The 16724-nt window shown below is 40.5% G+C and overlaps 1 protein-coding gene across 3 annotated transcripts; it reads left to right on the forward strand.

The window, feature by feature from the left end:
* The first annotated feature begins 424 nt into the window (after positions 1-424).
* Positions 425-15270, forward strand: LOC119744782 (dnaJ homolog subfamily C member 16-like). 3 transcript variants are annotated; one of them, XM_038220913.1, is made up of 15 exons: positions 425-668; positions 2109-2175; positions 3978-4308; positions 5640-5827; positions 6674-6937; positions 7491-7621; positions 8324-8516; positions 8617-8802; positions 9858-9943; positions 10606-10689; positions 11385-11453; positions 11807-11863; positions 12631-12786; positions 13347-13459; positions 14801-15270. In XM_038220913.1, exons 1-15 carry the CDS (start codon positions 502-504, stop codon positions 15046-15048), a joined length of 2340 nt encoding a protein of 779 aa, XP_038076841.1. In that variant the 5' UTR covers positions 425-501; the 3' UTR covers positions 15049-15270. The 3 variants fall into 3 exon arrangements, with proteins under 3 accessions (XP_038076841.1, XP_038076842.1, XP_038076843.1); XM_038220914.1 differs by having other exon boundaries at positions 12634-12786; XM_038220915.1 differs by having other exon boundaries at positions 11403-11453.
* The last annotated feature ends 1454 nt before the right edge of the window (positions 15271-16724 follow it).

The following is a 16724-nucleotide window of genomic DNA, read 5'->3' on the forward strand; positions in this document are numbered from 1 at the left end:
ACATTCGTTAAATACTTTTCAGACCTTTTCAAGATGTGTTTATCATCAGTAAATTTTCGCTAGATTTTTTTTTCAAAATCTTGATCGCATTTGGATATTAAATGCAGTTTTTCCTGGTCGGAATAGATTAAAAGTGTCTGTGTAAATGTCGACGTATAGCACTTAAATGGACGCATTTTTATCCTTAATTTCCGAAAATTTGATTTACAATATACTTTCTCCTAAAGTTTTCAGAAAATTGCGATCGGATAGCCGTAGCCTTGGCTAGGGCTTTCCATGAAAAATGGAAGCGGCTGAAGCCACTTCCCATAGACACTTGTGTAACTAGAAGTCATAGCCAAATCATTTATTAAGATGCGGCTATACTGCCTGTTTGGCACCCAGACTCAAATACGCGACACAAAACAACACACTAGATTTTCGCCAGCCTTTTGCTAAAATCTCATCTCTTGAGTCTTGTTTCGATAAGTGCTATGCTATTGCTAATTTATCGAGTGCAAAATGGGGAAAAAATTGAGCAATCAGTTAATTTTAGCGATTGTATTCTTTAGTTTTGCCCTCCCATGGGCTTCATCCAACATTTCTGATCCTTATTCGTTAATTGGAGTGAGTAGAACGGCCAGTCAAAAGGAGATTAAAAAAGCCTACAAAAATCTCGCTCGGCAGTGGTAAGCATGACCTTCGCATTGCTTTTGCTGGCTATTCAGCATGTTCAGTATACTCCTAGAACTATGAGGCTCCACGTAGTGGAGCCTCATAGTTCTAGGAGTATGTTCAGTATTCATACTAAAAATTACGGCGACTAAATTTTTCCGGGTTTGGGGGGGTGGTAGACCCGTGAACGTGGCGTTGTATACAACGCCACGTTCTTGTTTCATTTCGAACCTGGCGAAATCGATCCGACATACATAATTCCGTATGGGTGTTGAGTACTCCCCCAGAAATCTAAATTTGCCCGTCCGATTGTTTCGGCTGTGTAATTTCGACGAAATTTGCCCATCAGGAAAGACCCATAGTTTTTACGGAACGTGTAGAAATTAGATTTTAACCTGACCCTGACAAATAACCCCGGACGCGTCTGAGTCGCTTGGACAGATTGACGGCTGTTTCATGTCGCAACCCCGAAAAAAAACCCCCGCAGACGATTGGCTGCTCGGCTCATCTCGTGTACAGTACGTGTGTGCACACACACGCGGGCGCACGTGCAACCGCGTGCGGTGCGGTGAGAGAGGAAAGGACTTGAAACTTGTCGAAAACGATGTCTGTTTTAGCTGCGACAGTAAACAGCCGTCGAATCATACGAAAATAAAACGCAATGCGCATGCGTCAGTTGGGAGAAAATGGCAGCTAGCAGTAGCGGACGGACTTCATGAACCGGGGCCAGAATTTTCCTCAATTTTCGTCAAATGCAAGTTTTGACGTACAAATAGAATTCAAGACAGCTTCATATGTGAGTACTTATTACATGGGCAAAATAACGTCCAGTGTGTGTAACGGAGGGAGTCAGAGGGACACGTTCGCCAGGTTCGAAATGACATAAGAACGTGGCGTAGTTTACAAGCCACGTTCACGGGTCTAGGGGGGTGGGGGGGGGGGGTAGAGGGGTGGTAGGGGAAATTAAGGCAAAGATTCCCTTATCTGGCCATCATTCATTTTCCCTTCAGTGACCTAGTATCAGCCATCAGAAAGTGATAATAAAGTGTCAAATTTAGCAGGGAAAATAATATTTAGGCCTACTTAGAAAACACTTAAACATTTACCAGTCTCATTGGGTTTGTGCACAGGGTGTCAAGTGATGGCCAGATATGGGAATCTTTCCAAATTAACAAATAAGGATCCGAACATCTGTTGGGAGGGATACCCCCCATAGTTACGCCACTGTGTTGATAGTATGTACTATAATTTCATTGGTCTAGAATGGCCACGTGTCCAGTCCATAAATATAACTGTTTACGTCATAATTAATGTAATATTAAATGTACATTGCATTTCAATTTGTAAATTACGTCTGTCATTATCGATATTTATCATTTTTGTAGATCAGCTAGCAGTGACAGTTTTGTTTGTTTGTTTACTTTCATCCTCACATGATCATTCTATGCTTTCAGGCATCCGGACAAAAACAGGGAGGAAGGTGCTCAAGAAAAGTTCATTCAGATCCAACAGGCCTACGAGGTAAATATTGGCTCACTGCGCAAACCTATGAGGGCGCTGTGAAGGCAAAGCAAATTAAATATGTGTGGGTGGGATTATGTCATTATTCACTGGATATGATGCTCAGTTATCATTCAACACTCCAGACTCAAGAACCATTGAGTTTGAAATTTATGTCTGGGAAACAGAAAAGGCGATGCTAGAAGCTCCTGGATGTCTGCGCCCAACTACTGATTGAAGAGCTTGAATGTGAAAGTGTACATAACATGTACACAGTGTTGTAGTCGAGTACTTTTTTCCGAGTACCGAGTACTGCCGAGTACTTAGGTTGCCAAGTACGAGTACGAGTAGGAGTACTTGTACTTCTGAGTACAAGTACAGGTCTCCGAGTACGAGTACTTGTACTTCTGAGTACGAGTACGAGTACTTGTACTTCCGAGTACGAGTACAACTACTTCTATTTCCGAATACGGCCATACGGCAAATGGTTCATTGTGCGTAATTGGCACAGGCCCAGTCAGACAGTATACAGATCCACTCATGGCTAGCTGTTAAATGTGTTTGTCCGGACATGCAGTGTCTTGCACAGAGAAAAATCAGGAAACTTTGATTTCTCTGCAAGCCAATCAACCATTTCCAAGTTCAACTGAAAGTATTGATAATAAAATAAGGCCGTGGTATAAAGTCAAGCTATACCATTTTTTTTCTTCGAGTACTGCTATTCGAGTATGAGTACTTTGATGATCGAGTATAATTTTGACATGTCGAGTAAGAGTACTTTGCTGCCCGAGTACGAGTACCGTCATTTCGAGTACGAGTACTTTGACATTCGAGTACAAGTACGAGTACTCCAAAAAAAGTACTTGAGAAGTACTCGAGTACGAGTACCGAGTACGAGTACTACAACACTGCATGAACATATAGACCCACCTGGGCACACTGCCAGTATCGATACTATCATGAAGGCCCTCTTCAATAGTGAAAACATTGTGCTGGCTATAGACCTTGTGCATGGCGGCCATCTTAGAAGGCATCTTTTGTAATTTGAATTCGGTATTGATGAATGCTCAAAAACTTGGAAAGATTTCCATATACGAAGTTCACAAATTTTCCTCTGTATTGACTAACAAGCCCCCAGATAGCAAATTCACGTCATCAAAGTCAATTTGAGCAGTGAGAAAATACAAGCATTTTCTTAGAAAACACTTAGAATTTTTCAGTCCAACCTCATAGGGTTTGTACACAGGGTGTTGAGTGAACTTCGTATATGGAAATCTTTCCAAAAACTTAACAAACTAAATTGCTTGAGGGTCATTTTAATCATTTAAATCAACTGATTCCACCTTATAATAACAAATTGTAAGATGTTGTAAACACATTAAAACAGTCCTACATGTACATGTACTGCATCAGCATCAACTCAAGTCAAATATAGGTTTTGCACAATTACCCAAAATCTTTGCTTTGATTTTTAAAGTCAAGATCTGAGTCGCAATGTTTTTCAGTAGTAAATTGTTCAGACAGGCGGGTCACAGCACACTCACTTTTGCTTTAATCATCTGTCTGCAGTAATAATGTGAATCATCTTTGCTGATGTAGGCGTTCCTGAACCGTCTAAAGGTGCATTAAAAATCCAAATCAATATTCTCTCTGATTCCTCACTTTCTCCATAAAGATGTACTGTAGAAGAGTATTTCTTGAAGTTCAACTTGGGGTGTAAAGGCCTATGTGTTTAATGAGAAAAGATTCAATCCGGAAACAACACTTATAATGCCATTGTTAAATCAGCTGTTAAATCAGACTTCTTGGTAATATATGCGTAGATTCTGTCCAATGAGGAGAAGAGGGCGGAGTACGATCTGTATGGTCATGTGGACACCGGGAACCAGCCTCGCCGCCAGAACCGACACGACCCCTTCGCCGGTTTCCACTTTGCCGGGAGCCGGTTTGACGGATTCCAGTTCCGCTACACCAATCAGGGCTCGTCGGCCGGCTCGGATCCCCGCCGGGTCACGCTGGAGAAGTTCGAGAACGGAATCTTGCCGGAGAGCCATCGCAAGCCGTTCTTGCTGTTTGTGACGGGTGACTGGTGCTTCAGCTGCGTCAGGGTAGAAGAGATGTGGAACGAGGCCTTGCCTGAACTTGAGAAACTGGGTTAGTGTTGTCTCCATAGGAAAGAATGTTGCAACCAGACGCGACTTCAGCGGTTGTGTACAAAATCTACGGAGAACCAAGAAAATTGTCTAAGTATTTCCTAACAAAATTGGAAATGTTTTCTCAGTTCCAGATTCATGTTTTATCATCATTTTCAGGTCATCATTAGATCAAGTTGCAACATTCTTTTCCCTCCACATTTCAAGTGGCATTTTCCGTGCTATTTTCGATTTTCATCCTCCAAAAATGTATTCCTTTTTTCCCTAAATTGCTGTTTTTCTAGCAATACCAAGGTTATTTACTTTAGAATAAGACATTGATCGAAAAGATCGGCCCTTGCTTACTTCTTGAATTATTACTTTATAATTTCGAATTATTGGCTGCCAGACAATAATTCATGTTCTTGTGGGGTAGGCTGGTTCCGGCCCCACAATCAGTATCGATAATATATGGACCGGGAGCCAGTCTGCTCGCAAAGTGGATCTGTTTGTGCCCAAAACCAAATTTTTTTTCAGAGGGTTGAAGAAATCCAAAAAAAAAAAAAGGAATAAAGGAGGTTTTTTGTTGGAATAAAACAAACAAAATGAAATTTTATTCCCAAATCCTCCAAAATCCTCTTTTTGCAGGATTGAGGCTACTTGGCAAAAATGTATAGCCGATTTTGGAGGATGCACTGTGTCAAGGTCTTAGGCTGGACCTTTGGTTGTTTATGCTCAGCAGTGCATTGATTTAGGCCTAGATTATACAGTCGAGTCTCGTTATAACAAACTCGTTCGGACCAAGCCAAATTGTTTGTTATATCAGAATTTTGTATTAAGACGAACATCAGTCCCATTCATTGTGCACATAAATGCACAGTGGGGACCAAGGCTTTATGTTTGTTATAACCAGAATTTTGTATTAACAGAGTTTGTACTAACGAGAGTCGACTGTACTTGGAATGCTCCGCACTGCTTCAGGATGTCACTGGCTCTGCCTCAACATATTGACAGTGATTGCTGGAAGATTTTGCAGGATTGAGGCAGTGGTCATCCCTCCAAGGACCACATTCAAGAAATAACGGATGACTTAGCAAGATTGAGGTTGCATCCTAGCAAAAATGCCCAGTGAAAATAATTGAATCTGTTGAAGAGTATGGGGAATACAACTTTACACATTTTTTGACATGATCGACTTCATGTATTTATGAGGCATCTGAATGTATTTTTGGTTTGGATAAAATATCTGGAAGATATGTGAAGGAAGACAACCGATTGAGAAGGTGCCTCATGTTTGAATCTGACTTCATATTTCTTATGTGTTCCGTTTGATTTTTTTGGGGTCATTTTCAGGCATCGGCATGGGAACGGTGTATGGAGACTACAGTCGAAACTTGCTGAGGAAGCTTGGAGTCCACCAGTGGCCCTCTATAGTTGGTATTATTGAAGGCAGGGTTGTCATCTTCGACAAGAATCACGTCAACACCGAGAAGCTGAAGGAGTTTGCGCATGACCTCCTGCCATCATATGTGATCTTGAAGGTAAGATGACATAAGATGTCCTGCTGTCAGATGTGGTCTTGTAGATAACTTGACACAAGACCTCCTGCTCTCAGATGTGGTCTTGTGGATAACCTGACACAAGACCTCCTGCTGTCAGATGTGGTCTTGAAGGTAAGTTGACAAGACCTGCTTGAAAATGTGATCTTGAAAGTAAGGTTACCAGGCCAGCTGACAGATAGAATCTTGAAAGTCGGGATGCATTAGACCTCTTGTTGTACAGTAAGACCTCCTGTTGTCAGATGTGATCTTGACTGTACAATAAGACCTCCTCCTGTCAGATGTGATCTTGACTGTACAATAAGATCTCCTGCTGTCAGATGTGGTCATGAAGGTCAGTTTAATAAAAATACATACATTAAAATGTGATATTGAAAGTAAAGGTTACGCAAGGCCAGCTGAAGTACATAATCTTGAAATTAAGGTTGCATGAGATCACCTGCTGTCAGATGTGGTCTTGAATATAAGGGAACCGCTCCAATCTCGGAACGTTCTTATACGCTTTGCGTTTACACTGTGAGTCATAAAACCTCTTTTCTGAGTTTGTGTGGTTCTAAACAGAACTTGTGGAATCTCAACATTTTGTACAGTATGCTCTGCTCATCATCAGACCCTCTGATCTATAGAGTACCTAGCAAAGAAGCTTGTTAATCACAAATCGAAGGACGTGGGACGAAATCAGACATTTTTGTGCACAGTACTAAACCACGATGTTAGCCCTACCACTGCAACCATGTTAATCATAAAGATTCATCTGAGCAACAACTCATGATGAATTCAAAACTTGATTTCTGATTTTGAAATGACTGCCTTTTCTCTATTGCCCAGGTGACCGACGCAAACCAGGAGACGTTCTTCTCTGGTTGGCATGACGACAATCGTCCCCGCTCTCTCCTCTTCTCGCGTCGCTCCGCCCCTTCGCTCCTCTACCACCTCCTGGCCTTCAAGTATCGGCGTCTGCACACCTTTGGTTTTGCCCAGAACCAGGGCGAAGACACGATAGAACTCGTCTGGAAGTTTGACGTCTCGGCCCACGAACCCACCTTGCTCATTTTTAAGGAGGACGACGAGGAATATGTGGACAAGATTCAGGTAGAAAGTTAAGCTTTAATTTGTATGGTTTTGGTGGCCTGCTGCAAGAAAGTATGGGCTGGTCACAGGAATTTAAGGTGTAGCTTTTACTGTTATTGGAGAGAGCAAAGATAGAGAGAGAGAATTCTAATGATATGTAACTTTGCTGGTGTAGGGTTTATAAAATGTTTGAACATTTCCGACAAATCGTGAACCGTCAAAAGAGTTTTTTGAAGAGAATTGCAGCTCGAACAAAAAGTATCGGCAAATGACGTCTCATTTTGTGGAAGCAGACTTGTCCTTTTTTAAAATATATTATTACTGATATGAAATAAAGCATTCCTCAAACTTGCCTTTGAAATATTTTCTTCTCATTTAGGAGGATATCTGTGAAGAGAACATATAAATATTTCTTTAAAAAATCTGGTTCCTAACCCAATAAGCTGTGAAATTTTGTACCATTTTTTTGGAATTACAAAGACTGACTATTTACTGTAAATAAAAGGTGTTTATCTTTGCATAGTCTCAACCACAACAAAGAAACTTTCCATCTCTTTCTGTTTTTGACCTTCAGTCTTCCAAGATTGACACTTCCCTTCTAGAGGATGCCGTCACCAGGAATCAGTACCTCTTTGTTCCCCGGTTAACGTCTCAGCAGGTGTACGAGGACCTGTGCCCAGAATCACCAGGGACGTACAGACGAAGGTAGGCAGCTAATCAGTGGTCATGAATATTGTACATCACGCTGGAAAACTATGATAACCATTTTAACCCTTGATCTACCACACCCTCCAATTCACTTCAATATTTGCCAAAAGTGAGTTCCCTATGTTTTATACCAAAAAAAGAAGACAAAAGTGGGCCAGGCTGGTTCCCAGCCCATCTTTGTATTGTATTTTAACAGGAGAGGAATGAGACCAAATTGGGCAAACCAAATATTAACCCTAACCCTCCTGTGGCAAGAAACCCTGTCTAGATTTTGTCTAGTTGGTTTGCTTTAACTCTAACCCTGCCAGACGCAACACAGTGCATCTGGTGTAAAAGTCTGTGGGACCTTGCTGCATTGAGCCATCAACGCCAGTGCATAAACGACCAATTTTGAGACAATGAGAGCTAGTCCCATTGAACATGCCATAGTTGTATCCTACGGCAGTTGGTGACCACGGACTCTGAGGCAGTTTGGCCTTGAGACCTGATGGATCTTGCTGCACTGGGCAGGCTTGTCATTTGGACAAGTGTCGTATGTTGTTGTCTTCAGCAGGGTTTCTAGCCAAAATACTGTGGAGGTTTCAGGTTAATATTGGGTTTTGTCCATCGCCAAGTACTTTTATAAGCACTGCACACCCTCAGCGCTGTTTGACCAAACACAAAAACCACCATGTGTGTAACTTCATTTTTGTCTTGAAGGTTTTGTGTCATCCTCATCACCAAGAACCCGTCTGTCCACAAGGAGCACCGAGATTTCTTCCGCCTGGTTGCCAAGACAACAGACTCCTTCCCAGGGGAAGCTAGACTGGTTCACCTGTACCAGGAGACACAGCAGGAGTTTGTCCGGGCGCTGGGCGACTTGGCCCGCTTCGATTCCGACGGCGCGGTTCCCGTAAGTACTTTGATTTTATAAATTAATTTTATTTTCTGTCTGGGAACGAAACTCAAGGGTTACTCTGTTTTTAACCATTTTTTCTTTTGCTCTTTCATAGGTTGCTGTCCTTTGGCGGCAGAGCGGCAGAAAGGTGGCTTACGATTGGCTGCCCGAGGGTTGGCATGGCAACGAGCCTGAAAAAGACAAGATAGGATTGAGCTTTTTCCTCCAGCAAATCGTGGACAAGAAGTTCAAGTTGGGCTTCGTGACCACTCTGCCGGAACTGAAAGATGAAAATGCACCAGTGAGACAAATTTGTATTAATTTTTGCTGCTAAGCACACGGTTTTACTCTTACAGAGCCTCGGTCTATTTCAATGAGACCGTAAGGCCAAAAAAAAAGGTCTCCGGTTTCTGGTATGCGCGCGTCGCCGTAGCCATGCGCGTAGGCAAAATGAAAAAGTTTTTTTTCAATGAAAGATGATGTCTCAAAACCGCCAAACTCACTGGTTTGACTGGAATCCTGCTGCTGCACAATTTTAGACACAACGTGTTTTTAGATGGGGTTATGATCGAGAATAAGCTTTATGTGGCCTCTCTGGACTCCCATATATTTTCACTAAGTTTAGTTGGGCACCATTTGCAGTCATCAGCCGACATTTGAAGCAAAAAAGTCAGGTAAAAAAAAAAAAAGCCGCGTCGCCGCACCACTTTTTGGACAAGCTCCATACCAGAAACCGGAGACTTTTTTTTTTGGCCTAAGCAGTAAGCACAGCAAAAGGCATGCTTACCTCAGAGAAAAGAAGTTGCTGAAACTTGTGACGTAACAATAGAAATCTCCATGTGCGTTCAAGCGTTAACACATCCAAATTATGAAATAGTGCTTAAGGTTAGCACAATTTTCTGCTACAACTTTTCTGCCTACTGTTCAGCGGCACCACGAAATTGACACCAGCATAATTGTAATCATAACGTTTTGACACAATAAGCAAGTGATACTCCAATTATTTTGTTAAGTCAATTTAAATGTTGAATCAGTTTTCCCCCTTAAAATTCCACTGTCATTTTTGAAAAACCTCCATAATAAAGTGAGCTGAAGTGTTGAATTATCAATATGAGATCATAAAAAGGTAGTCACTCTCTTAAAGGTGATATTTAACACATCAAATCCATTTCAAGATCCGAGAACCAAAAGCAATGAGGAACTGGAGTCCATTTCTCAAAACCGTGCAGTCACATTTCCAGGGTCCTAGTTGATTATTTTCTGGTGAGGAGTCACAAACTGGAAATTTTTATTGAGAAATTACATCCAAAGATTTGACATTGTCGTCGTTGATTGTGAGTTGTTGCATTCATTTAGCACTGGATCCTGGAGCGGATCTACAGTTTCCTGAATCTGTTTTCGAAGCCTGGGAGCTACGTAAAGCAAGCCCTGCTCAGTGCATGGTAAGTGGATAATTAACCCGCACCCGATTTCATGAAGCACTGCGACGCTTTGCAACTCGAGTTGCAATGCGTAACACGTCGCAACTTACAATGCGTCGTAGGATCCATTTCACAAAACTTATGTTGGTTGAATCTGTCGTGTCTTGTGGTCGTCGCAAAATAGAAAGCATAATTTTCTTAGCCAGTTTTATGCCATAATTAAATAAACCAGACTATAATACCGAGACAATGTGTGTGGAGCTGTAAATTGAATATGCAACGAAGTAAATATGAATTTGCCTGGAATATTAAAATTGGAATTTCAAAATAGCTTATGGTTCACCGCGAGTTTAAAACTGCATCATACGTATGCCAGTTTGTTTTATGTTTTAAAACCTATCCCTATGCATCGTAGCCTGGATACGATGAGTTTCATGAATCGGGTTGCAACACAGTACATCAGGTGTCAAAGTCTGTGGGACCTTGCTGCATTGAGCCATCAACAACAATACATAATCTTGTGAAAGTAGTGAGAGTCTTAATGTGGAACCAATATGCACATGTAAGCAACCCACTCCACATACCGCCCTCTACAGATTCCCACAGATCGCATGCACCTGCTCCTAGGGGGCGCTATTTTCTCACGCTTTTAACGATTCTGTTTTTTTGTTTTTGTTTTACAGGAGTGAGTCTTCCATTGCCGTCCTGGTAGTCCTGGCATATCTCGTGGCATTTTTCTTAGCGTTTGCAGGGCTTCTAAATGCGGGGTAAGAAGTTCGGAGACGTTTCTAAAAATCAGTCCTTTGAAAATCAAAACTGAGATTGTATTTTTTACATTATTTGGAAAGAATGTTGCATCCTGACGCCAGTTTTTTCATCATATATTATCTCAATAAAGGTCAGTCATTGCAAAAATGTTGAAAAAACTTGAATCTGGGACTGAGAAACATTTCCATTTTTGTTGGAAAATACTTTGAAAATGCACTCAACTTTTCAAAGACTTTGTACACAACCACAGAAGTGGCGTCAGGATACTACATTCTTTCCCATTATTTGTTGACTTTAAACAGTTAGAATGTAGCGTTTTGGAGTTCGAATGGGGAAAGTACGACAAGTTTTGGCACACGTACACGTAGGTCTTATCGCTTACGAATTTCAGCATTGAAGGAAATTGTCAAAAAACTCACTTTAGTAAACTTTCTTCTTTATCCCCAAAAAGTGAAAGAAATATAAATCTGACAAACTGAACAGTGAATTCGTGTTTTGATAGGTGCCAGGATATGTTTTTATCCTAACAAGAATTAAAAACTTTGTGTGAACTGAAGAATAGGCACCGTGCACGAACAGAGAGGGCGCTGTTCGACCACTTTCAAGAGCCCATTGGACGGAAATGAGCCCATAAAGAAATGGAATAAGTAACTAAATACATAAATATTACGTCATGCATGGCTAATTGTTTCAGTGTTCCTACTGCACACAGCAAGGAGGCCATGGATCACCGAGCCAACGGTAGCATGCCACAAGGAGAAGGGTAAAAACCAAGAAATTCTTGTCTCTACTTTCTTAAACTTAAACTTTCTGGGTAATTTTATTTTAGCCAGGAAGCTTTCCCAATCCCCCAAAATTCCAGATCTGTTAGAAAATTTCGGCAAGAAATATCGTACAAACACTGTTGAACTGACTCTTGCGAAGTCGGCTGGAACATTTTGCCTTTTGCAAAAATCTAAATTTTTGGCAAAAATAATCCGGGCGCAAAGTGGTTAAATGGCTACCAACCTTAAGAAGGTATCTTTTAATATATTTTTTTTCCTCCAAAATGTTTGCCCCGTCCGCTGTTGCATTTTGTTGGGACTGATTACATCTGTTTATCCTTTGCTTCACCAGTTATGCTACGGAGGTCAGAGGTCGCTCACAACCAGACAGCTCCAATCTTCGACTCAGGTACAGCTTCAGTTAAAAGTGGCTGTACAACTCTAATCCTGTTTGCTATGATTATTAAAGTTATAATTCATGTTACCTAAAGAAAAAACCAACAATACACAACAACTTATGAATGCAACAGACAAGAAAATACATGGAAAGATATAAGAATAACAATCAAAAGGACTGAAAATCGCAAAACAAGGGTATGCAGTAATGGCATATAGGATCATTGGCTTTACATGCGTTTTGTTCATTTCCAATAATAGCACCACTCAAAATCCAAAGAAAAATGTTCAAAACCTAACCTGTTGAAGTTTCAGCTCAGTGGATATTACACTTTTCGAGAAAACTGAAAAACCATGAACAACCTTTCGATCACAAAACACGATGTAGTCAATTGCATTCATGACCCTTTAACTCTCCTTTGCAAACATACATTGTGTGCCAAGTTGTCCTTTCAGTCAAAATCAATCAAGTGACTGTTTTCAACAATTAATAATTCCCAGCTTACATAAAGCTAGATTGACTGGCCGCGATTGTTTATGTAACTTGATACAGCTTAGCTTTGGCTGTGGGTAATTGATACGCCAGCTGTGCCCACAACTTGCCTGCTTCGTCTGTTCATGGTCTGTTGACTGAGTTCGACTTGTCACAGTGCTTGCTTGACATATGATCTGACTGCTGGTGACTAGCCTGTGTTAAAAGTATAGCAGGGGAAGTGGATGGAAATTTTGACTGTCTGTGACTGTTTAAATAGCAGGAGGTTAATCATTTTTTTTCTATAGAAGAATCCACATGCAGGAGTTGAATGAGTCAACATATGAGAAATTCCTGGCCAGCGGTCGACAAGGTCACATATTGTTGCTTCTCTTAACGGACCAGAACAGCAAAGACACACTATGCCAGCTTTTCAAACAAGAAGCACACATGCATATAGCAAGGTACGGGACTTTGTGTGTGAATTTTCGAAACCTGGGTTCCGTTTACAGCTTTGGCTACATCTGTGTCTTTCGAAACTTCTAAATGGAAGTTACCTTGCCACACACAGTTTTGAAAATGGATGTTATGGATGCCGACTTTCACATTGAAAAAGAAATTTTCTATTTTTTTATCAATTATTATCAATAATCAATTATTGAAGTGTAGACGGATTGAAAAATGTTGATATTACTGTTTATAAAATTCAGTAACTTTACAAAAAAAATACATTAAAGATTGTAAAATGTTGTTTTGGGGATATGCGCAATATGATGACAATATCCTTCGATTCACGTCTGTTTATACCCACAATGTCATCGAAAAAGGCCTGTTGACTCTAGCACGCATGCAACTTTTCCTCAAATCAGCTGATTTGCTCTTTTTTTTAACTTCTCATGTGTGCCATTAAAAACAGAAAAAGCTGTACAAAGTCTTGGAAAGCTTTGAATTTCCTCTTTTTTGTGTGACTTCCCAGTTACATGCCTGCTCTAGATCATGATGAGATATTGATTTTTATCCACAGTCAGCCGTTCCTGGTACCAGTGTTCCTAATGCTGGATAAGTACAAGCACTGGCTGGCAAACCTCCGCTCACAAAGCGAAAATCCTTCACCATTCGCTTCGCCCAATGGCGTGGGTAAGTGCTTGATAAAAATCTTGGTTTGAATTTGTAAAGCCTGTGGGTTTATTCCCATTCCTTTTTCCCTCTAATAGGCCAGCGCTGACACTCAGGAATTTGTTACATTGGTTTATCTAGCTCCCAGACCTATGTTCTTGAAACTCAAAGGTTCTTGAGTCTGGAGTGCTGAATTGGTAACACATAGCGACCGATTAAAACTGGTGTGCAAATGAATACAGGTTTTCAGTGGCTGATGTAATCCCGCCCACACCTGTTAATAAAAATAATAGTAATAACTAGTAATAATAGATCTTATAAAGCGCTTTTAACTATGCTTTAATGAAAGCGCGTTACATGTACATTATTATTACCCCTGATCTTTGGGCCAATAAAACATTCCAAATACCATCTCAGCTCCCAGGGGAGTATACAGCTCGATGCTACTATTTCGGCGCAAGGCAGCTTACTACTATCAATTACAATAACCATCTCTGCCCTCGCAGGTACCCATTTTCTCCTGGGTGGAGAGAAGCAATGAATGACAAAGTGCCTTGCCCAAGGGCACACGCACCATGACCCCAGGCTGGACGTGAACCCACAACCTGCAGAATTACCTGCAGACCATGAATTCAATGCCCCAGACCACGAGGCCTTGGAACTAGTCTACATTGCAATAAACAGAGTGCTCAAAATGTACTGCAGATCTTAACCCTTTAACCTATACTACATTGTATGACATTGTATGACATTGTATTACATTGTATAACATTGTATTACATTGAATTACAGTGTATTTTATTGTATTTTATTGTATTACAGTGTATTACATTGCATTACATTGTATTACATTGTACTACATTGTACTACATTGCACTACATTGTATTATATTGTATTACATTGTATCACATTGTATTACAGTGTATTATAGTGTATTACAGTGTATTACATTGTATTACATTGTACTACATTGTACTACATTGTACTACATTGTACTACATTGTACTACATTGTATTACATTGTACTACATTGTACAACATTGTATTACATTGTACTACATTGTACTACATTGTATTACATTGTATTACATTGTATTACACTGTACTACGTTGTATTACATTGTACTACGTTGTATTACATTGTACTACATTGTATTACATTGTACTACATTGTATTACATTGTACTACATTGTATTACATTGTACTACATTGTACTACATTGTACTACATTGTATTTATTGTGTTGATTCACTGATGAATCCATACAACCATAGCGTGCTGGGGCAGTTTCGGGCCCTACAGGGAATAATCATCAGGGTGGTTTCAGCTGGTACAGTGATTGCTATGTTTCTCTTCACAGGCACAGTGTTAGCGATCCGTCCATCCAAAAGTTACTACTTTGTCTTCAAGCCCAGACAAGGTCAGAGGTCAAGGAGACGGCGGGGCGAAATAGATATCAGTTTTGTTGGTCTCATGGACAGTTCCGACAGTGAATCGGACGAGTTTTCAGAATGCATGTCGTTGGATAGACTAGGCATGTGGCTGGATCGACTGCTGGATGGGAGTCTACCAAAGGTCACCGTGAACTCGTGGCCATCACTGGAATAGATGGGTCAGCGTCTTGAAAGAAGTCTACAGTGACTGACTGTGCAGAGTAAATGCTGATGTGAAAGCTGCTGTTTCATCTCCAGCAAAGAGCAGGTCCCTCAACCTCGTCCTCAGTGCTTACTTTATTTCCAACCTCGTTTCCAATAGTAAGCCCTGGATAGGAAACTTTCTTCCTGTATCCTGATTCGATACCGCAATTGGCTACTAATGGATTTATATCGTGTAGTTGGTGTTGTTATTTCCAACGTGCATTACGTGTTTTCAAAACATTGTAATTATAACGTCCACGCCTTCTCAAAAATACTCTTTTTGTTTCCAATTTGCTCATACTAATATAAAATGTGATACTGCATATTGGCAGGATAAGACTGTTACATTTTTACTTCGAAAAAAATCTTGTTTTCGTTACTCACGACATACGTGTTAAAACATTTTGCACATGCAAATGATCCAATACCAGGGTGAGAGAGCAGGTAGTGGTGGGCGCGTACTTCTCGACACCATGGGGATGAGGTTGCAGGTTGCAGGTCTTTTTTGTCCCACTTTTTTGTACAATCTGAAATGTGCATTATGTAATTTATAAATTGGCAAATGTTGCTTTTTTTTGGCTACATTCTGCTGTGCTTGCGGAGGCTGTATTGGTAAACTTGCCATTTTCAAATGCCAATTAGTGGCCACACATTTTACACAAGACTAAGAACTTGGATATCTGCCCTCTGGCCAAAGAATGTCCGTAGATATACTTTTCTTTTTTCCTTGTCGTCCCGAAGACGCAACTGAAATCAGTAGAGGTGTACTATGGGCACTCAGACGGACTCAGGTCAACTTGTTAACACTCACGTGTGTTCAAAATAAATCTTCATCAGAGGACAACAATAGAAAAGTGGGAAACTTGTCATTTTGAAGAAACAGAGGACATTAAAAGAAAATTGGGAAAAATGTAATTTTCAAGAAATACTAATTCTCAAATATAATGTAGAGACTTTTTCTGAATAAACAAGCAATGTGCATTGAGGTATACAATGTTCATCTGTAAGCAAGATTTCAACGTGGTATATTTATTAATGTGTTGCAATATATTTAAATATTAATCGGCTGTAATAGTGAGAACACATTTTACTGTGTAAATTTTGTCATATTGTGTTAACTTATTTTCTGTGTGATATATTAGTATAATTAATATTGTTGTAGCAGCACACAAGAAATCTCATTATGATGTGTACATGTACGAATAATCTTAAATTTGACGCTAAGAATCAAATGTATTTAAATTCCTAAAATTGGGATGTCCAAAAAAAAAAGTTTCCCCATGTCTAGGTTTGTTATTAAGTGCATAAACATGTGCTTGGCCAGTTTGAAGCAAGTTCATTGAAAACCGGCTAGGAGTCTGGACGCAGATAATAGCCCAAGCCGAAGGTGAGGGTCGTTATCCCCGATCATACCCCAGCCAGTTTTAAACATAGTAGTAAAGTCTGTCCCGAGCCAATGTGGCTCACCAGGCCGGCGTTTATCTCCGGTTTCAGTAGCATGAAACGACAGAATATTTCTACTCCCCCTGGATGGGATGCTAGTCCATCGCAGGTTACTCCCAGCTAATGCCGGTACCCATTTATACTCCTGGGTGGAGAGGGGCAAGTGGGGGTGAAGTGCCTTGCCCAAGGACACAATATATGACC

Source organism: Patiria miniata, unplaced genomic scaffold (genome assembly GCF_015706575.1).
Source record: "Patiria miniata isolate m_02_andy unplaced genomic scaffold, ASM1570657v1 HiC_scaffold_7, whole genome shotgun sequence".
NCBI lineage: Eukaryota > Metazoa > Echinodermata > Asteroidea > Valvatida > Asterinidae > Patiria > Patiria miniata.

Bases quoted from the DNA above. Each gene is read 5' to 3' on its own strand.
- LOC119744782 (XM_038220913.1), top strand. From the start codon at position 502: ATGGGGAAAAAATTGAGCAATCAGTTAATTTTAGCGATTGTATTCTTT. The intron at 6,938-7,490 runs GTAGAAAGTTAA...TTTGACCTTCAG, and splicing joins AATATGTGGACAAGATTCAG to TCTTCCAAGATTGACACTTC. The intron at 13,460-14,800 runs GTAAGTGCTTGA...TTCTCTTCACAG, and splicing joins CGCTTCGCCCAATGGCGTGG to GCACAGTGTTAGCGATCCGT.